The 15,421-nt window shown below is 55.8% G+C and overlaps 1 protein-coding gene across 2 annotated transcripts in view; it reads right to left on the reverse strand.

Moving 5' to 3' along the window:
* Positions 1-15,421, reverse strand: part of LOXL2 (lysyl oxidase like 2) — an 87,718-nt gene that overhangs the window by 1,842 nt on the left and 70,455 nt on the right. For both annotated transcript variants that reach the window (XM_032389114.1, XM_032389115.1), the window contains exons 8-13: positions 14,329-14,496; positions 12,285-12,447; positions 8,922-9,165; positions 3,274-3,389; positions 2,032-2,168; positions 68-179 (exon numbers count right to left, since the gene is read on the reverse strand). In XM_032389114.1, the coding sequence (XP_032245005.1) occupies positions 68-179; positions 2,032-2,168; positions 3,274-3,389; positions 8,922-9,165; positions 12,285-12,447; positions 14,329-14,496 (940 nt within the window). The remainder of the gene's footprint in view (positions 1-67; positions 180-2,031; positions 2,169-3,273; positions 3,390-8,921; positions 9,166-12,284; positions 12,448-14,328; positions 14,497-15,421) is intronic.

Here is a 15,421-nt window from a genome sequence, read left to right on the forward strand (position 1 = left end):
TGGGCTGCAGGGGGTACCTGGCAGGCCTGGGGGGCTCCCCCTCTCCCCGAGGGCCCAGGGCCCTTACCTATGTGGCAGTTGTACATCCAGATGCGGTGGCCATCGTAGCGGGTCCTGCACTTCATGATGTTGTTGCTGTAGTCAGACTCCGCGACCTCGTAGTTGGGGTTAATGACGACCTGGGAGCGAGGCAGATCGGAGTGGGCTGCTGAGTCCTGCCGGGGCCCGGACCCCGCCGAGACCAGCCCTGCCTCCAGAGCCGGGGCGACCTCATGAGAGGGAGCATGGCCGGTGCTGGGGCAGGACTGGCCCGAGATGAGGGGGTGAGGCCCGGAGGCATGAGAGAGTGCGCCCCTGGCTGTCAGCCTCTGTGCGATTCACACACATACCCCTTCCCACAAGGAGGCCTTCGTAAAGGGGTTACCCTCTCCTGGGGGCCCTCGGAGGCTTGAGGTTAGTAGAGGCAGGAGCTGGGGCCCAGGGAGGCCACCAAAGAGGCTGTTGATTGGAACTAGAAGGGAGCTGGGGAGCAGGACGTGCTGAGATGAGGTGGGGACAAGGACCAGGCTCTCTGCTCCTGGAGGTGTGACGTCGCACACGCCCTGCCTCTGAGCCTTTGCCCGCAGGCCCCTCTGCCTGGAAGGCCACTTCCTCCTCACCCGGCTCTCTCCCGCCCCTGGCAGCGTTACCGATGTCTGCACACGGAGCCACGTGGGAACGGGGAGGGTCAGTGAATCCCAGGCCAGGGCTCTCAAACAGCTGCAGCTCCGAGTGTGGCCCAAGGGAAATACTCTTTTCCTTAATCTGAGGCACTCACATGCTCCTATTGAGTTCATTAGCGAATTGTATAGTGCAGGCGTCAGGGACACGTGTGATCAGGGTTTGCCCGGCTGTGAAATGGGAGTACTGGCAGAGCCCTTCACTGGGGGGCTACCTGCGTTCACAGGGTTTAGGCACGGCCAGGCCTGGCATCAAGCTTTCAATGGGCCACCGTTAAATAGATGGCATTTGTCAGGACCCATGATGATACCCATTCACCCGGCAGAGCGATAGCAAACCTCACACACAAACCCCCATGCACTGTGTACGTGCACAGAGACATGGATATTCAGGTTTTAAAATAAAGAGCACTTTGGTTGGGCCTCTCCAAGTCTGCGGTTTGGGGTTTGTGGGTGGAAAAGTGCTTGGCTGTCTGATTTCCAGCCTAGGAAGACTTTCAAAGCCTCCCTGTGGTCACTTCTCTGCAGGTGTTGGTTCTTCCCAGGGCTGTCTGCAGGGTGGGGACCATGGGCCAGGCTCTGGGCTGGCTGAATGCCCCCTTGGGCAAGTTTTCAAGGCAGAATGACACATTTCTGGTCACCCACTTTGCCACCCAGCGGGGCCAGCTCGAAAGCAAGCCGGGTGGCTGTGTAGGAACGTGACAGGGCGCCAGGGAGCCTCCGCAGGCCCGAGTGCACCTGTGGTCCCGACAGGGAGACTGGGGATGCGGCGGCCCTGCTCCCATGGCTGGAACGGGCCACTGTGTCTGCAGGGAGGCAGGAGAACTGTCCCCTCTGCAGACCCTTGCACGAGGCCAACTTCTCTGGGAGACCCAAGTCACAAACACTTGCGAGTGAATGGCTCTTCATGCGATTGCTTTCAGCCTTGACAGCACAGACGGGTGAGGGCACCAGGAGAGGTGCGGGGGAGGGCAGAGTGTGTGTCAAAGGACACCGCAGGTGTGGGGGGCCTTAGGGTCTGAGGGCCAGGTCTGGCTGCACATGTACTTTGATTTGCAAGTGCCAGGTGTTAACTGGGTGCGGATGTCTCGGGAGGCTGGCAGTGCCCCGCACGCGTGCATGCCCCCCACACCTAGGTCACCTGGTTGACCCTGATGTGCCGGCCCCTGGGTGTAGGACTCCTGCACTTCAGACAGCCTGGCCTCCCTGCACGCGTTTTGTGTTTGGACACCAGCAGGAAGGGGGCTGCCTCCCACATCACCGGGGAATAGGGCCCTCCTGCCATCAGCCGGGGCTGGAACCCCCCTCCTACCTGGAACAGGTAGTCTCCAGGGGGTACGTCGGTGATGTCGACCCACTGGCAGTCGATGTCGTGGCGATACATGTCCCAGCAGCCCATGGTGATGCCCTGCTCACCGAAGTTGGCACACTCGTAACTCTTCTGGATGTCTGCAGGCAGGGCACAAAGAAGCCCGGTCACCTTGCACCCTGGCCCCACTGCCTCAAGTGCCTGCCCTCTGCGCTCCGCTTCTGCCACCGTGCCCCAAGAAGCCCCGCTGGGGGGTGCTGTTCCCAGAGCCCACGCTCAGCAAATCTCTTCCTTCCCCCAAGCCCTCAACTCTCTGCTTCATCTGGGCTTGGCATCCCATCCCCACCGCGTGGGTTTCCGATCCGTTCTCATGTCCCCGGAACCCCTTGCCGGATTCTCTACCCACATCCCACCCGTCCTTTTAGGGCCAGCCGAGTGCCCCTCTCCCACAAAGCCCTCCTGGCCACTCTGGCATTCCCGCTAGCTTGGGAATGAAGGGAGTGTGATTTGGGGAAGCTCTGGTGGTTAATATTTAGCTTAATGTGGGGGGTCATCTTGCCACCCTCTGGCGAGTCAGCACTTGGATGTGGGCTCAGATCTGGTTTGTGTATCTGACCCTTACTGGGTCAGCTGGTCGTCTGGCACAGAGCAGGTGCTCAAAACCCATGGGTTTGTGTGATCTCATGGCGTGGCATGTCCACGACTGACTAGTGAACACACATTTACTGAGGCTGCCACGTGTGGGCACTGCTCGAAGCACGGGGCAAATGGGGAAGCAGCACTGTGTCGCCCCAAGCCCCAGGCAGGTCGGGCGGCAGGCGGGCCCACCGGTGATCACCGTGCAGCTGTGGCGGCCTCCGAGACGTGTGAGCAGAGTGCTGCCTCTGTCTGGGGGAGTCGAGAGACCCGGGAACCTCAGAGCGGGTCTTTTGGGCTTGGACTTGGGGGGCATGAGCCTGTGGGGCGGGGACTTGGCGCTGGGACACAGGGAGAGAGGCGGAGGGGACGTCGGGCCAGGTTTGGCCCCACCTGGGGGCCATGTGGACCCGCCAGTGCCCCCCGGCATGACTCGGGGGGGTCCAGCGCCTCCACAGCAGGCCCCGCCCGCATGCCCAGCCCCGAGTATAGCCACGGAGGGCCCTGAGGAGAGTCAGCCGTGGCCAGCGTGAGGGTCCGGCATCAGGCCTGGGCTCCAGGACAGGTGGGAGCATGGGAGTCCCTCTGAAGCCACCCACCCAAAGATACCTCCTTCACATTCTGTGTCCTCCAAGCAGAAGCTGGCTTTGTGGCCCTCGGCCACCTTGGTACCATTGAGGTTCAAGAGGTCATAGTGGGTGAACACTTCCATGCTGTGGTAGTGCCTGGAGCGAGCGAGAGAGACCGAGACAGAGGGCCCAGAGGTCAGTGACCGGAGCCGTGCCGCCGACCAGCAGCTGCCTCGAGCGGGGCGTCCAAAGGGGTGGCCCGTGCAAGAGGAGTGGGTGACGGCCTGAGGAACGGGAGGGCAGAAGCAGAAGCCGTAACCGTGCTGCCCCCCGCCAGAGGCCCTCGCCCGCGCAGGCCTCGGCCCTCCCAGTGGCTGAGTGGGAACGAGCCTGCACGGAGCGCCCCGGGCCTTGTGGGGGTTAGCGAGGGGCGCTGGGGGGCAGAGGGCCTGCCAGGCCGTGCGTGCCATCCATGAAGAGCTCCTTAGTCAGTGCTTTTTCTAACCCCCTGGGCGCTGGGGTGGCCCTCCCAGCCCATCCCTATTTGGTACACTTCCTGCAGACTGATGAAAGTGACTTTCTGAGATCTCCGGAAACTTTCTGAAGTGGGGATGTGGCGGGGACGGCACGTCGAGGAGGGGGAAGGCGGGAAGAGCGGGCACGGGAGAGGCAGGGGGTATCCAGGCAAGACCCTCCCACAGCCCGGACTCGAGGCAGGGAGGCCCCGGGCCACGGCACCAGCTGGGAAGCGGGCGGCAGGAGTCTGTGCCCCTCACCTGGGACGCGACAAAAGGGGCAAAGGGGGCTCTCAGGCCCTTGGGAAGGAGCAGAGCGTGGCAGGCGCATCCCTGTGGGCTCAGGGTGACAGCAGAGGAGGGCGCGCTCTTGTGTAACAGTGTCCCATCTCTTGCTCACGAGGAATTGAGAACAGATGCAGGTTCTTGGAAAGCGGTGCTGCGTTTGGTTCAGAATAAACCAGGGGAAGATGGCTGCCATGTGGGCCGGGGCCTCCCTGAGGCACCAGGCACCGGGCGGGCCAGGCCCAGCCGGAGCTGCAACGTGGGTATCACCGGGGCGTGCAACTGTTTGAACACGCGCGTCTCCGGCATCACAAGGACATGCGGCAAGTGGAGAACAGAAATACAGGGCACCCAAGGCTCGGGGAGCAAAACTAGCTGAGCTTCTTCCTCAGGAAAGAGGGGGTGATCACAGGACCCACTCTTAGGGGTCCCAGAAGGACGGAATCAGAGAAACCACAGAAAGACCTCCCAGGGGGCTTGTAACAGAGGGGTACTCAGCACCTGCCAACTCTCTTGTTGTTACTCCTGCTAACGGTAGTACCACGAGTAGTATTTTCATAAGCACCACCGTCGCTACTCTGCTGCTACCATTCCCAGCCGTCCTCCATCCCCAGGCCTCCCAGGGCCGGCCTCAGGCTCCCTCCGAGGGAGTAGGGGCAGTCAGGACAGTGGCAAGGGGGGAATTAAAACGATAGGTTTTCGGAGAGGAAATCAGAGGCTCTTTCCCCCTTCCTCCTATGTTGGCTTGCGCTAAAAATAATGTCAGGAGTTCCTAACGGGCTTTTCCCAGGTTGCTCATGTCTCTGGGTAAAGCGATGCTGAGCCAGGGGCCCCCTGAGAACACTCACAAGGATACATTTTGTGGCAAGTCGAAGTGATGACTTTGAACGCGTCTATTTTGGCTTCTCGAAGGAGCAGGATGAGACATGAGGTCTGACTCACTGCGTAAAACATGTCTGCATCTTTCACAGAGGGGTTTATGTTACCATGTTTACCGGCTGGAAAGACTGAAGAGAAATGGGTTTATATTCCGTTGTCTAAACAAAATTCAGACAGAGTCCACAGAGGGACTGTTGTAAGGCTGACCTTCTCCTGCTCCTCCTGCTTCCTGCAGACTTGATTTAAGAGTCTTCCTAGCTCTTCAGTTTTTCCCCGCGAACACGAGGAGGGAGAGAGCTGGTTTGGAGCCTCTTGATTCCAGCTGGCTGCAGTCCCGGAGCTCCCGTGTTTTACCTCTGGGACAGGTGTGGACATCACCCCTGGGGCCACGTCCCCCTCCCCGCTGGCTGGCTGTAGAGGCCGAGGCACCCCTGCCCCCCATGCCCCCCAGGAAATACAGATGGGGCCCCCAGGAAGGCAGGAGGGCACATATTGGTGATGAGGGTATACTTCCTCATTCCACGCTGAGGTGTCCCGACCTTTGGAAGTCTAAGAGGGGGCTGGGTCCATGGGGTAGGACCTAGGGAGATTACAACTTGGAAAGAAATGCCAGAACCTAAGGAGAGCGAGAATAACCTGACACTTGGTGTAAGTCATTGTAATCTGGAGAAAAGGAAGGACGGCCTTCTACCACAAGACTCTGGAGCTCAGTATTATTCTAAGACATGGTGTCAGTGGAAGGAGGAGATGAGGAATACGTGGAAAACAGACCAAGTGAGTCCAGAGGAGGACGGCAGGGTTGGGTATACCCTTTGTTATCCTAGGTCACTTGGGGCCCACATAAAACTCTGAATCAGAGAGTCAGTGCGCACTGTAGATGCTGTCACCTTTCATCCTCTGGTGCCTCCAGAATGGACGTCCTGGCTGATGCTCAGCTGCACTGGGGACAATGCTCCTGTCCCCATTGCCGAGAATACGGGGGCTGTGTTCCAGGCTCAGGAGGTGCTGTCATGAAGGGCGAGGGTCTTCCGCTCGCTCCACCCCACCTTCCCCACATGCTGGGAGCCCTCCGGCCAGAACAAAGCCCTACGGATGTGACAAGGGCCTAAAATTGGCTCCCAGAGGCCACATCGCATCTGTGGGGCTTTGATCCAACATGGAGCCTGCTCTGCACATGGTGGGAGCCGGGCAGAGTAAACGGAAGTCTCCCCTTTGTAGCAGGGCTGTCCCCGGCTCGCTAGGGGGGTACCTGTGCCGGGCACCTGCTTGCCGGCTCCCAGCGCCTCTCGTGGGGCTGCCTGCGCTGCGAGGGCTCGTCTCCAGACCACAGCAGGGACAGAGCTGCTCTGTGCCCAGCTCCGTCTGGACCCTGTCGGACCTGTGACATGACATGCCAGTTAAACAGGTGTGGCCCCGCTCCCTGGGCCACAGGTAGGGTCATCGACCAAGGGCGTGATGCATATGGGAGAGGACAACTCAGGGCATTTTCTTCTATGTCTGGTTGGCAAGGAAGGTGCTAAGGGGTTCAGTCTTTAGGTTTCATGTGAAGGCTTTCAAAGAACATAGTTCTGTTCCTCATCTTGGCATTAATTGCTTTGGGAATGATAATTGTCCCCATGCACACTCATTTGAGCCAGGGTTCTCAACTTTGGCTCCACAGTCAGTAAATCTTCTGAAAGAGGATGGTTAATCTTCTAGAAATAATTTTTTTTTTTTTGGAGTGGGAGAAGGGCTTGCTTTCATCAGACTCCCAAAGGGGCCCAACCAAGGTTTGGGGCCAGAAGTCCGATTGAAAGGTCCTCCTACAGAGCTTGGAGATGTCCCCTGGAGCTCTGGAGGCTGGGGGCAGGGGGTAGGGGGACCCTCTTATGCTCCCTGAGATCTCATGGTCATAGGTTCTCAGTTATGGACGAGGAAGAGGTGACTTGAAGGAACATATGCTTGGCCAGCATGTTTTTTCCATCCATTCCTCCCAAACCACCGACTAGAACATCTGTAAGCAAAGAAATGAAATAGGACGGCAGGAAAAGCAGGGGGTGGGGTGGGGAAGAGATCAGAATGCCCGGGGCTCCAGATCAGAAGAAACACTTCCATGGTGTTGCCATGTGTACTCTTAGAGGACAGACCACTGCTTGGAGAGCTAGCAGATGTCCCACGGAGACTCCCACCATGTAATGTCTGGGTGGACAGCCACGTGTGGGACAGAGATGCAATTATGTCCAACTTACAGTGGGCAGCACCAGCCCCACAGCCCCAGGGCTCCCACCCATCTGTTCTCTAAGGAAATCCGGCACCAGTCTGGTCACAACTTTAATTTTACTCTCCGACATCCACCCTGCAGAAGGCTGACATGCTTCTATATAGAGACCAAAAATTCTTTGGCTAATTAGGACATTCAAAACATATGGATAATAATTATGAAGGAAAATCAACACCCTAAGTTCTATCCTAGTCTTTTCTTTGAAACAGATTGAACAGTTCTATCACTACACCGATTTGAATGTGACTGGACCATCCGTTGTGACACGCAGAAGCAGGCAAGGACAGATTTCTGATGAAGATTCAGCAGAGGTAACAGAAAGAGCACTCGCTTTGGAGTCAGACACGAGCCGGGGATCCCTGCCTGGCAACTTCCTGTTGGACTTTCTGGAAAAGTCATATAAACACCGAGTCTCCCATTCCTTTACCCTTGAAAATGTACCTGGCACTTAGAAGGGGGTCAATAAATGTCAGTTCTTGTGCCCCTCACAGTGGTCACTAGGTTTTCCAGCTGGAAGGATGCCTAGTCCTAGCTGGGCCGGGGCTTCTCAGACTTGAACGTCACACGCACACAATCACCTGGTGATCCTGTCAAAATGCAGATTCTGATGCAAAGGTCTGCAAGAGGCAGACTCTGCCAGCCCACGGGCCTCCCTGTGAGAAGCAGGGAGCTCTGTTGCAGAGATGGAGGGCTTCCGGGGGGGCGCTCACTGTGGACCCCTTGGGGGCTTGCTACCCTGTTGCATGGCAGGGCCTCCCCCCTTCATTTTCAAAAGTGTCCTCTCTTCTGCTGTTCTCTCTACCTGCCCAAGTCAGGTCCCAGCAGGAAAATATGAACAAGCTAGGGCAGTGGGCTCTGCATTAGAGTAAGAATCAAGGCAAAGAAAAAGAAAAGACAAGACAAGGAGATGAATGGGGTGGCTTCTGTTGAGCTAGGGCTGGCTCTAGGATTTCTGTTCTTGTGTAGGATTTATAGCACTGGGGCCAAGTCCACAGGCTGAGGGCTGGCAGGGACTCTGGAGGTTCCAGGTGATGTGGCCCAGATGGCCTGACATCACGCAGCTGGTTAGAGGCATGGCTGGGTTGAGAGACCAGGTCTCATGACTACTGGGCCTAGAACTCTTGCCTCCACACCCAATACCTTCCTCGAGATATTTCACATATATATATATTTTAAGGATATTTAAAAAAAGATTTAATTTATTTATTCAGAGAGAGAGAGAAAGCACAAGCAGCGGGAGTAGGAGAGGGAGAAGCAGACTCCCCACTGAGCAGGGAGCCCGACACGGGGCCCAATCCCAGGACTCTGGGATCATGACCTGAGCCAAAGGCAGACACTTAACCGAATGAGCCACCCAGGCGCCCCTCAAATATATCTATAAATGAACTCAGAGTCCAAAAACTGCAGAACCCCCAAGCACCCTGCAGAGCATGAACTTGCCGTAGATGCACTTGAAAACCATCGACCAAAGGGTCAGTAGAGAGACATCGGGTACTCCAAGTTTGTTTCCTTCATTAGGCACCGGAGGCAAGAAAGAGACCAGGCTCGGGGAAGGTGCGTGGGGCCGGGGCAGCCGGGACTGGAGAATGGCTCAGTAAATGTGGAAGGCCACTGTGGCGACCCGGACTCCCTGCCTCCTGGGTGTGTGGCCTCTCGGCTGTCTCAGAGGGAGCCTGCGATTCTGAATCCCATGCAGGCCCTGCAGCGTGTCGGGCCAGCGTGGCTGGCGGGTGATGCACGAGGGCTCACCTGTGACAATCGTGCCAGATCCACGCATGGCGGCCATTCTTGGGTCGGAAGTCAGACTGCCCGTTGTTGTGGATCTGGGAGGAGAAGCGCAGAAGGCGTCGGTAGCCCGTGGTGGGGTTGGTCTGGGCGGCCGAGGCTGAGAGGCAGTTCTCCTCCATGGCACACTGGAGCATGAACATGGGACGGTCCTCCAGGTAGGTGCTCTCCTGGACGATCTCCGCATTGAGGACCAGGTCAGGGGCAGCTGGGGAGGGCAGACACGATGTTCAAACAAGACGAGAGACCCCCTCACCCCTCCCAAGTCTTTTGCTTCTGACACCTGAGCTGGGACAAACCCCCAATCCTGCCTAGCACCACCAGCTGGGACTGTCTCCTGGTCTCTCAAGGTCCCCTTCCTTGAGGAATGCTACCCCAAATTCCTCTTCCCCTCCTCTGAGAGTCCTCTTGGACACCTCTACAGCTATCAGCGCAAAATGATGGGCAAAACACGAGGGTTCATGATATTGTGATCTCTACTCTTGGGTGGCTGGAGATTTTCCGTAATAAAAAACAAACAATAGCAATAATATTGTGCCTCCTGGAGAGAAAGCACCAGGAATGCCTTGGTCTGATCCTTCTGGGAAGGATACACATACAGTTTACGACACGTGTAATACTGTATGTAGATTTACAGTTTGCTAATACCGTTTCCCTTAAAATATATCTTGACATATTTCCTTGCTAATAAATATCCATTACCACATGTATTTCATGGCTACATAATATTGAATTCATAACCCTATCTCATGTTTTTAGATACACTGGTTGCTTGCCATGTCTCACCGTTAAAGATAAAGCTGTGATAAACATCCTGTAGTAAATCTGTGTATGAAACTTAAGTTATTTCTTTAGAATATGTTTCTAGAAGTAAAATTGCTGGGCAGAAGGGCTGCATGTTCTCAAGACACACTTGTACCCCCTGGGGCCGGCAGCCTCTAGAGAGCAAATCCACCTGCAGGGTTTGGATGTGGAACTGAAGAGTCTGAAGGGTACACACAGATGAGATGTGGGGTAGGGAGTAGAAGACACCAATTAGAGGGCTCTCAATTGTTGAGAAATACTTCGTCTTGGAGGACACACACCAGAATGCAGCATCGCTGGTGCTCAGTGTCCTGGGCACACTTTTATTGGAGGGTGTGATGGGTCTCTTATTCATTGTCTATACCCTAGTCAGTACTTAATGGACAGCCCCTCTGCTTATGTCTGAGCTGAGCGAATGGGTCTCCATTGCTCTCTCTTCTGAGAGGAGACCAGCCTAGCTCCAGCTCTGGAGTCTGAACATAACATGGTCTGCAGTGAGCTGGTAGCCTGGGAGCTGTGTTCTCAGCACCTGCCATGCAACGGGGCCTTGACCTCCCTAACATACAAAATATCCACCAGAAGCTCATTGGAAGCATGCATTCATCCACCTGTCCGCCAAGTATTCTAGTAAACCCTGCCCTAGGCTCTCTGGACAGTGCTGAACAAGGCAGACCCTACATTGTTGCAGGAGAGACAGACAGAAGCCCATATTAATTACTTAATTACAGTTGTGATCAGAGCTAGAAGGGGAAATATGGAGGGTGTTGGAAATTATAACCGAGGGACCCAGTTGGGCAGGGGGAGGAGGTCAGGAAGGATTTCCCCGGAGGCAGTTAGGTTTTAGTTTCTCCCTGGAAGGAGGAGCAGGGATTACAGGAAGTAGCTCTACAAGGCTAAGTAGCATGGCCAGTCCCCTCAGGCATGAAGGAGCACCAAAGCCTGTGTGGCTGGGCCAGCGAGGAGGGGTGGGAGGTGGACGGTGGCCCCAAATGAGGCTGGACAACACGTGCCTTGTGCAAGTCCCTGCATTCACCTAAAGTGCTGCGGGAAAGCCTGGACGGGTTTGCTAACAGGATGGAGGTGTGAGTGGGAGACCAGCATCGATTCTGGCTTTGGGGAGGGGGAGCAATCAAAGGGACACATGTCACTGTGGGGATCCCGTGGAGGAGCGTCTGCACGAATACAATCTGGAAGAATGGCATCTGGACACGGGCCGAGGAAGCCGGAGGGAAGGAGGTAGAGGGAGTCGAGAAAACACGGAAAGGTAACAATAAAGATGGATTGTGTATGGTGGGGTGGGGGGTGGGTCAGGAGGGAAAGAGAGAGAGAAAGGAAGACTTGCAGATACAGGATGGAACTGGTTGGATGAGAAAAAGTAATTACGAAGGGTGGCCTGAAGAATATACTTCATCTCTGAATACTCTAACATGCATTAAGCCAGATCCACCAAGAGATGTGTTCCTGGCCCAAGTGGCCACTGCCCCCGCTCCTATAGTCACCCTGAGTGATGCCTTTAGACTAATTTGAGGGGTTCTCAGAGCCCGATGAAACTCATTTCTCACTTGCCATGAGGTGTCAAGGGCACTGTTTATCTCATAACTGTCTGTCTTCATGAGAAATTCCCTTTCCATCTCAGAATCTAGAACAGTGGGCTTCTCTAATCTCATGGGTGTGTTTCTACCTCATGGACATTGAGAATGACTTCCTTCTTTCCTTTGGCTGTTAGGAAGCTCATGGTGAATTTTATGACCTCCCAACAGTAAATGTTTAGGACTCTATAGTATGTATTTTTTATTAACCTCTCTCTCATTTCCATTTTGAGCCACTACCTTTTTGCCAGCCCTACTTTTCATGTCTGCTTTTCTCTTATGCTACCTTGAATTTTATTTAGGCTTATATTATGTTACTCTCCTCTTGGAAATGATGGTATATTACAAATATAAATTAAGAAGCAAAGAAAAGGCCCCTGACTGCTTCTCTCTGCTTGGATGTTCCTCCTGCAGAGGCCAGTAAGGGTGATGATCTCCTCCTCAGACAGGATGAGTAGCTAGTGCTGTCCGCCCAGATGAGCTCACGCCAGGGTGGCCAGTCCCTCCTTACAAGGCTTAGAAAACAGTGGGTGAGTCTAAAGGGGTCAGTGGGCGCATGAAGCTCACCAGCTCAGGTCTGACCTCCCCTAGCTCTCCATGACCATAAAAGGTGGTGCATCATTGTCTTCTCTGCACCTGTGCATATTCACTGTCACACTTAATTTCCATTGTCCAGGAAAAACAGTAACTAGAGATCAGAGTGGTTAACTAACTCTGCCAAGATCAGCTAATAAATGGCAGGTGGGGTCTGCTCTCAAGTTCTCTGGCCAGATCCAGGGCCTCTTACACCTCCCAGATTCACGAGGGAAAAGGCTAAGTGTCAGCTCAGCTCATGGCAGAGGCCCCAGAGCCTGGCCAGGAATAACCAGTGGGACTCTTGGTCCCCTCTTGGAGGCTGGCGGGGAGGAGGGATGTGACCCCCAGGGACTCTCACTTTCTGAGCAGGCGACTCCAGCCCCATACTGCACTGCACCCTGGGGGCAGGCCACATCCTCATCGTGGCGGCAGTGGGCCAGGGACAGCTCCGTTCCCGAGCACTTCACCCCACTCATGACCACTTTGTTGGCGTAGACATTTCCGTGCCAATACCAGGTCTCCTGGAGGAATCAAAAGAAATGGGAAGCGTGTCACCCTGAATTGTCACTTTCTCATATTCTGTCAACTTTCAGCCTCAGGAAAATCCCAAGGCTAAAGCTAAATGAGCCCATTTTTGGGATGGAGACAGCAGAGGCACACCCAGCCATGTCTCCAGAGTCATGCAGTTTGTTGGTGACAGAGTGGGGGAGACCCTCACGCTCCAGTTCTGCCACTGGTTCCCACGGGGAAAGCGTAGCTAAGGTTTTGGTCAAACGGGTGTCCAGTGTTGTGTGTCAGGAACGGCAGGCACCTGTAACTCATGCTGCTCGCTCCCCAGCCCTGAGCCCAGGGCAGACATGACTGGTCAATCACAACCCTCTCTCCTCTAAACCTGCACGTGCTCTCAGAATCCTCGGCACAGTGCTCCCCGGAGACATGACCAATCGATCAGAATTGGCAGGAGAGAAGAAAGCTATTTACACGTGATAGCTCAACATGCATACATCCTATTGGTTCTGCTTACCTAGAGAACCCCCTCAGCCTCTAGAGAGAGAACTGGGGCCTTGAGAAGGGACAGGGTGTGTAATCAGTGGCAGATCCAGGCCCACGTCATGACCCTGCTGAGGCCCAAGTGACGTAAGAATGAGCTGACCGGGAATGAAAATAGCTGGACGAGCCCTCTGCTAAATGGCACTGTTTTTTCCTCTCTCCTTGGAGCCCCAGAGGGTGCCTTGGCTTGTCAAAGCAGCATTAGCAGAGACCCTATGGGAAGCCAGGGCCCTGGCGGGTGTGGGCGGGGCTCTCGGAGGCCCGTCCCTTCTGAATGCTGGAATGAGGAGCCACAGGGTGGCCTCTGCTCAGGACTCAGCTCCTACCCTGGACCCAGCCAGCCTGTGGCAGGCAGTCAGGCTCAGCAAGGCTTCAGAGCTGACCCAAGTCCCCCACTAAGAAATCCTGTTCTGGGGGACAGGGCCCCCCCCCCTTGCTAACCAGTCAGGGTTAGCAAAGCAAGATGGGGGCTCCAGCCATTTCCTCTTCTCCAAACACTGAGAAAGTGTTTGGAGCCAGGACACTGAGGACCTGGGACTATTCATTCCATGCCACAGGGAGGAGAAGGGACGCATGGGAGGGTGGCTGTTTTGCCCCAGATCATTATACAGCGGGCTGGTGGAGGTATAGATGGGAATAGACCTCAAGCCCCTCATCTCTGCCTCCTTCTCCCCCCTGCCTCCTTCTGACAATGTGTCCTCACAATACAGGCTCCAGAAGTCAATGATTTTTGAAGCCAAAGCGCTTCTTGCCTCTCGTCTGCTGCCTTCTGCAAGGGGCAGGGGCTTAGCTGCCTTCAGTGGAGTCCTTCTCTTTCAGGAAGGGGCCAGCGGGAGGAGGGCACAGATGATGGGACAAGGCTTAGAGGTTTACCAGCCAATCGAGGGGAGAAGGCATGAGTACAGACACCAGTTGGGAAACGGTCTGTCCGGAAGGGCCTCGAAGGGAATGAGCCAAGGCATCTGGGGTGCTGGGCCTTGGGCTGGGTGGTCTCCATTGTCCTGTAGGACCGAGTTGCTTCCCTCTGCGTAGGCACAGCAGCACACCCAGAATCAGCCCTCAGCCCAGGGTGAATCCCAGTGCTCCAAGCGGAGTGGACCCTGGAAACCAGAGTCCAGCCCCTTATTCTGTAGCGGGGAAACAGAGGCCAGAGGGGAACGTATCTCACCCTAGGACTCAGGGCTGTGAGGGGCAGAGTGGAGGCCAGGATGACGTTCCTGCCCCCTCCCCCTAGTCCAGGGCACTTTGCTGTCCACCTCCTGGGTAGCTGGGGAAGGTGCATGGAAAGCAGGGGCTGACTGAGAGGGGCAGGGTCACACTGGATGGAAGGGGCTGAGGCGGGGGCTTCTCACCTGGAAGGCGTTGCTGGCAAACCCCAGGCCCAGCTGCCGGCAGACCACCATGGCCTCCACAATGCCCCAGTTCTCACCACACACTGTCCCCCATACGAGGGACCCGTTCCTCTCCACCAGCACCTCCACCCGGCCCTCGTAGGGGTTCCGGCCCCCATTCAGGCGCAGCTGTGGAAAGAAAGGCATAGTCACCACGTGGGAACAGAGGGGGGCTGCCCACCATATTGCCAGCAAGCTCAGCTTCCCCCAGGCCAGGGGGTCCTGCCTGGGACACAGTCAGATTCAACAGCATCACTGAGAGCCTGCTGTGCGCCCGCATCCTGCCCAGTATGGGCTTACGTATTAGGTCCCCACCTGCAGGCAGCCCGAGCCTTAGAAGTCTGTGCACTGACCCCCACTGAGCGGCACCTGCCCCTACTCCCTGCTGCCCTCCGTGAGACTACTGGGGAGGGCTGCCCTTAGAATCAGACACCTGGCAGGATGCGTCAAGGGGCCTTAAATGTTAGAATACACCCTCTGCTCGGCTGGTTCCAGCTCCCGATCTCATCTGCCCCCGCCCCCACTGTCCTCTCCACCAGAACTCCCTTCTGACACCCTGGAACCTATTGCCCATTTGACAGTTCCACTTGGCACCAGGGAGACCCCAAATGTGAACGTGGCATCTTCTCAGTCTCCACCTAAACCTGTGCTCTATCTCCCCCTTGTTCCCTATTGCAGCAAAAGGCACCACGGTCTACTCCAGGGGCGCACACTTTCTGTAAAGGGCCAGGTGGTATTTTAGGCTTTGTGGGCCGAGCGCTCCGTGTCGTACACGCTCAGCTCTGCCGCGTAGCTAAGAGCAGCCACGGCTGATGTGTACACGGCCGAGCATGGCTGTGTTCCAGTAAAACTATAATGACAAAAACAGGCAGAGGGATAGGTTTGGCCTGCAAGCTGTCCTCTGCCGATCCCCAGCCTACTCTGTTATACAAGCCAGAAATCCGGGAGCCATCCTCGACACCGTCCTCTCTCTCTCCCCCCGCATCCGGTCAAAACCCTCCTCCGTGGATTTTATCTCCAGAGTCTCTTTCCAGTCCATCGCTTCCCTCCAGCT

This window comes from Phoca vitulina, unplaced genomic scaffold (genome assembly GCF_004348235.1).
Source record: "Phoca vitulina isolate PV1807 unplaced genomic scaffold, GSC_HSeal_1.0 scaffold53, whole genome shotgun sequence".
NCBI classification, from domain to species: domain Eukaryota; kingdom Metazoa; phylum Chordata; class Mammalia; order Carnivora; family Phocidae; genus Phoca; species Phoca vitulina.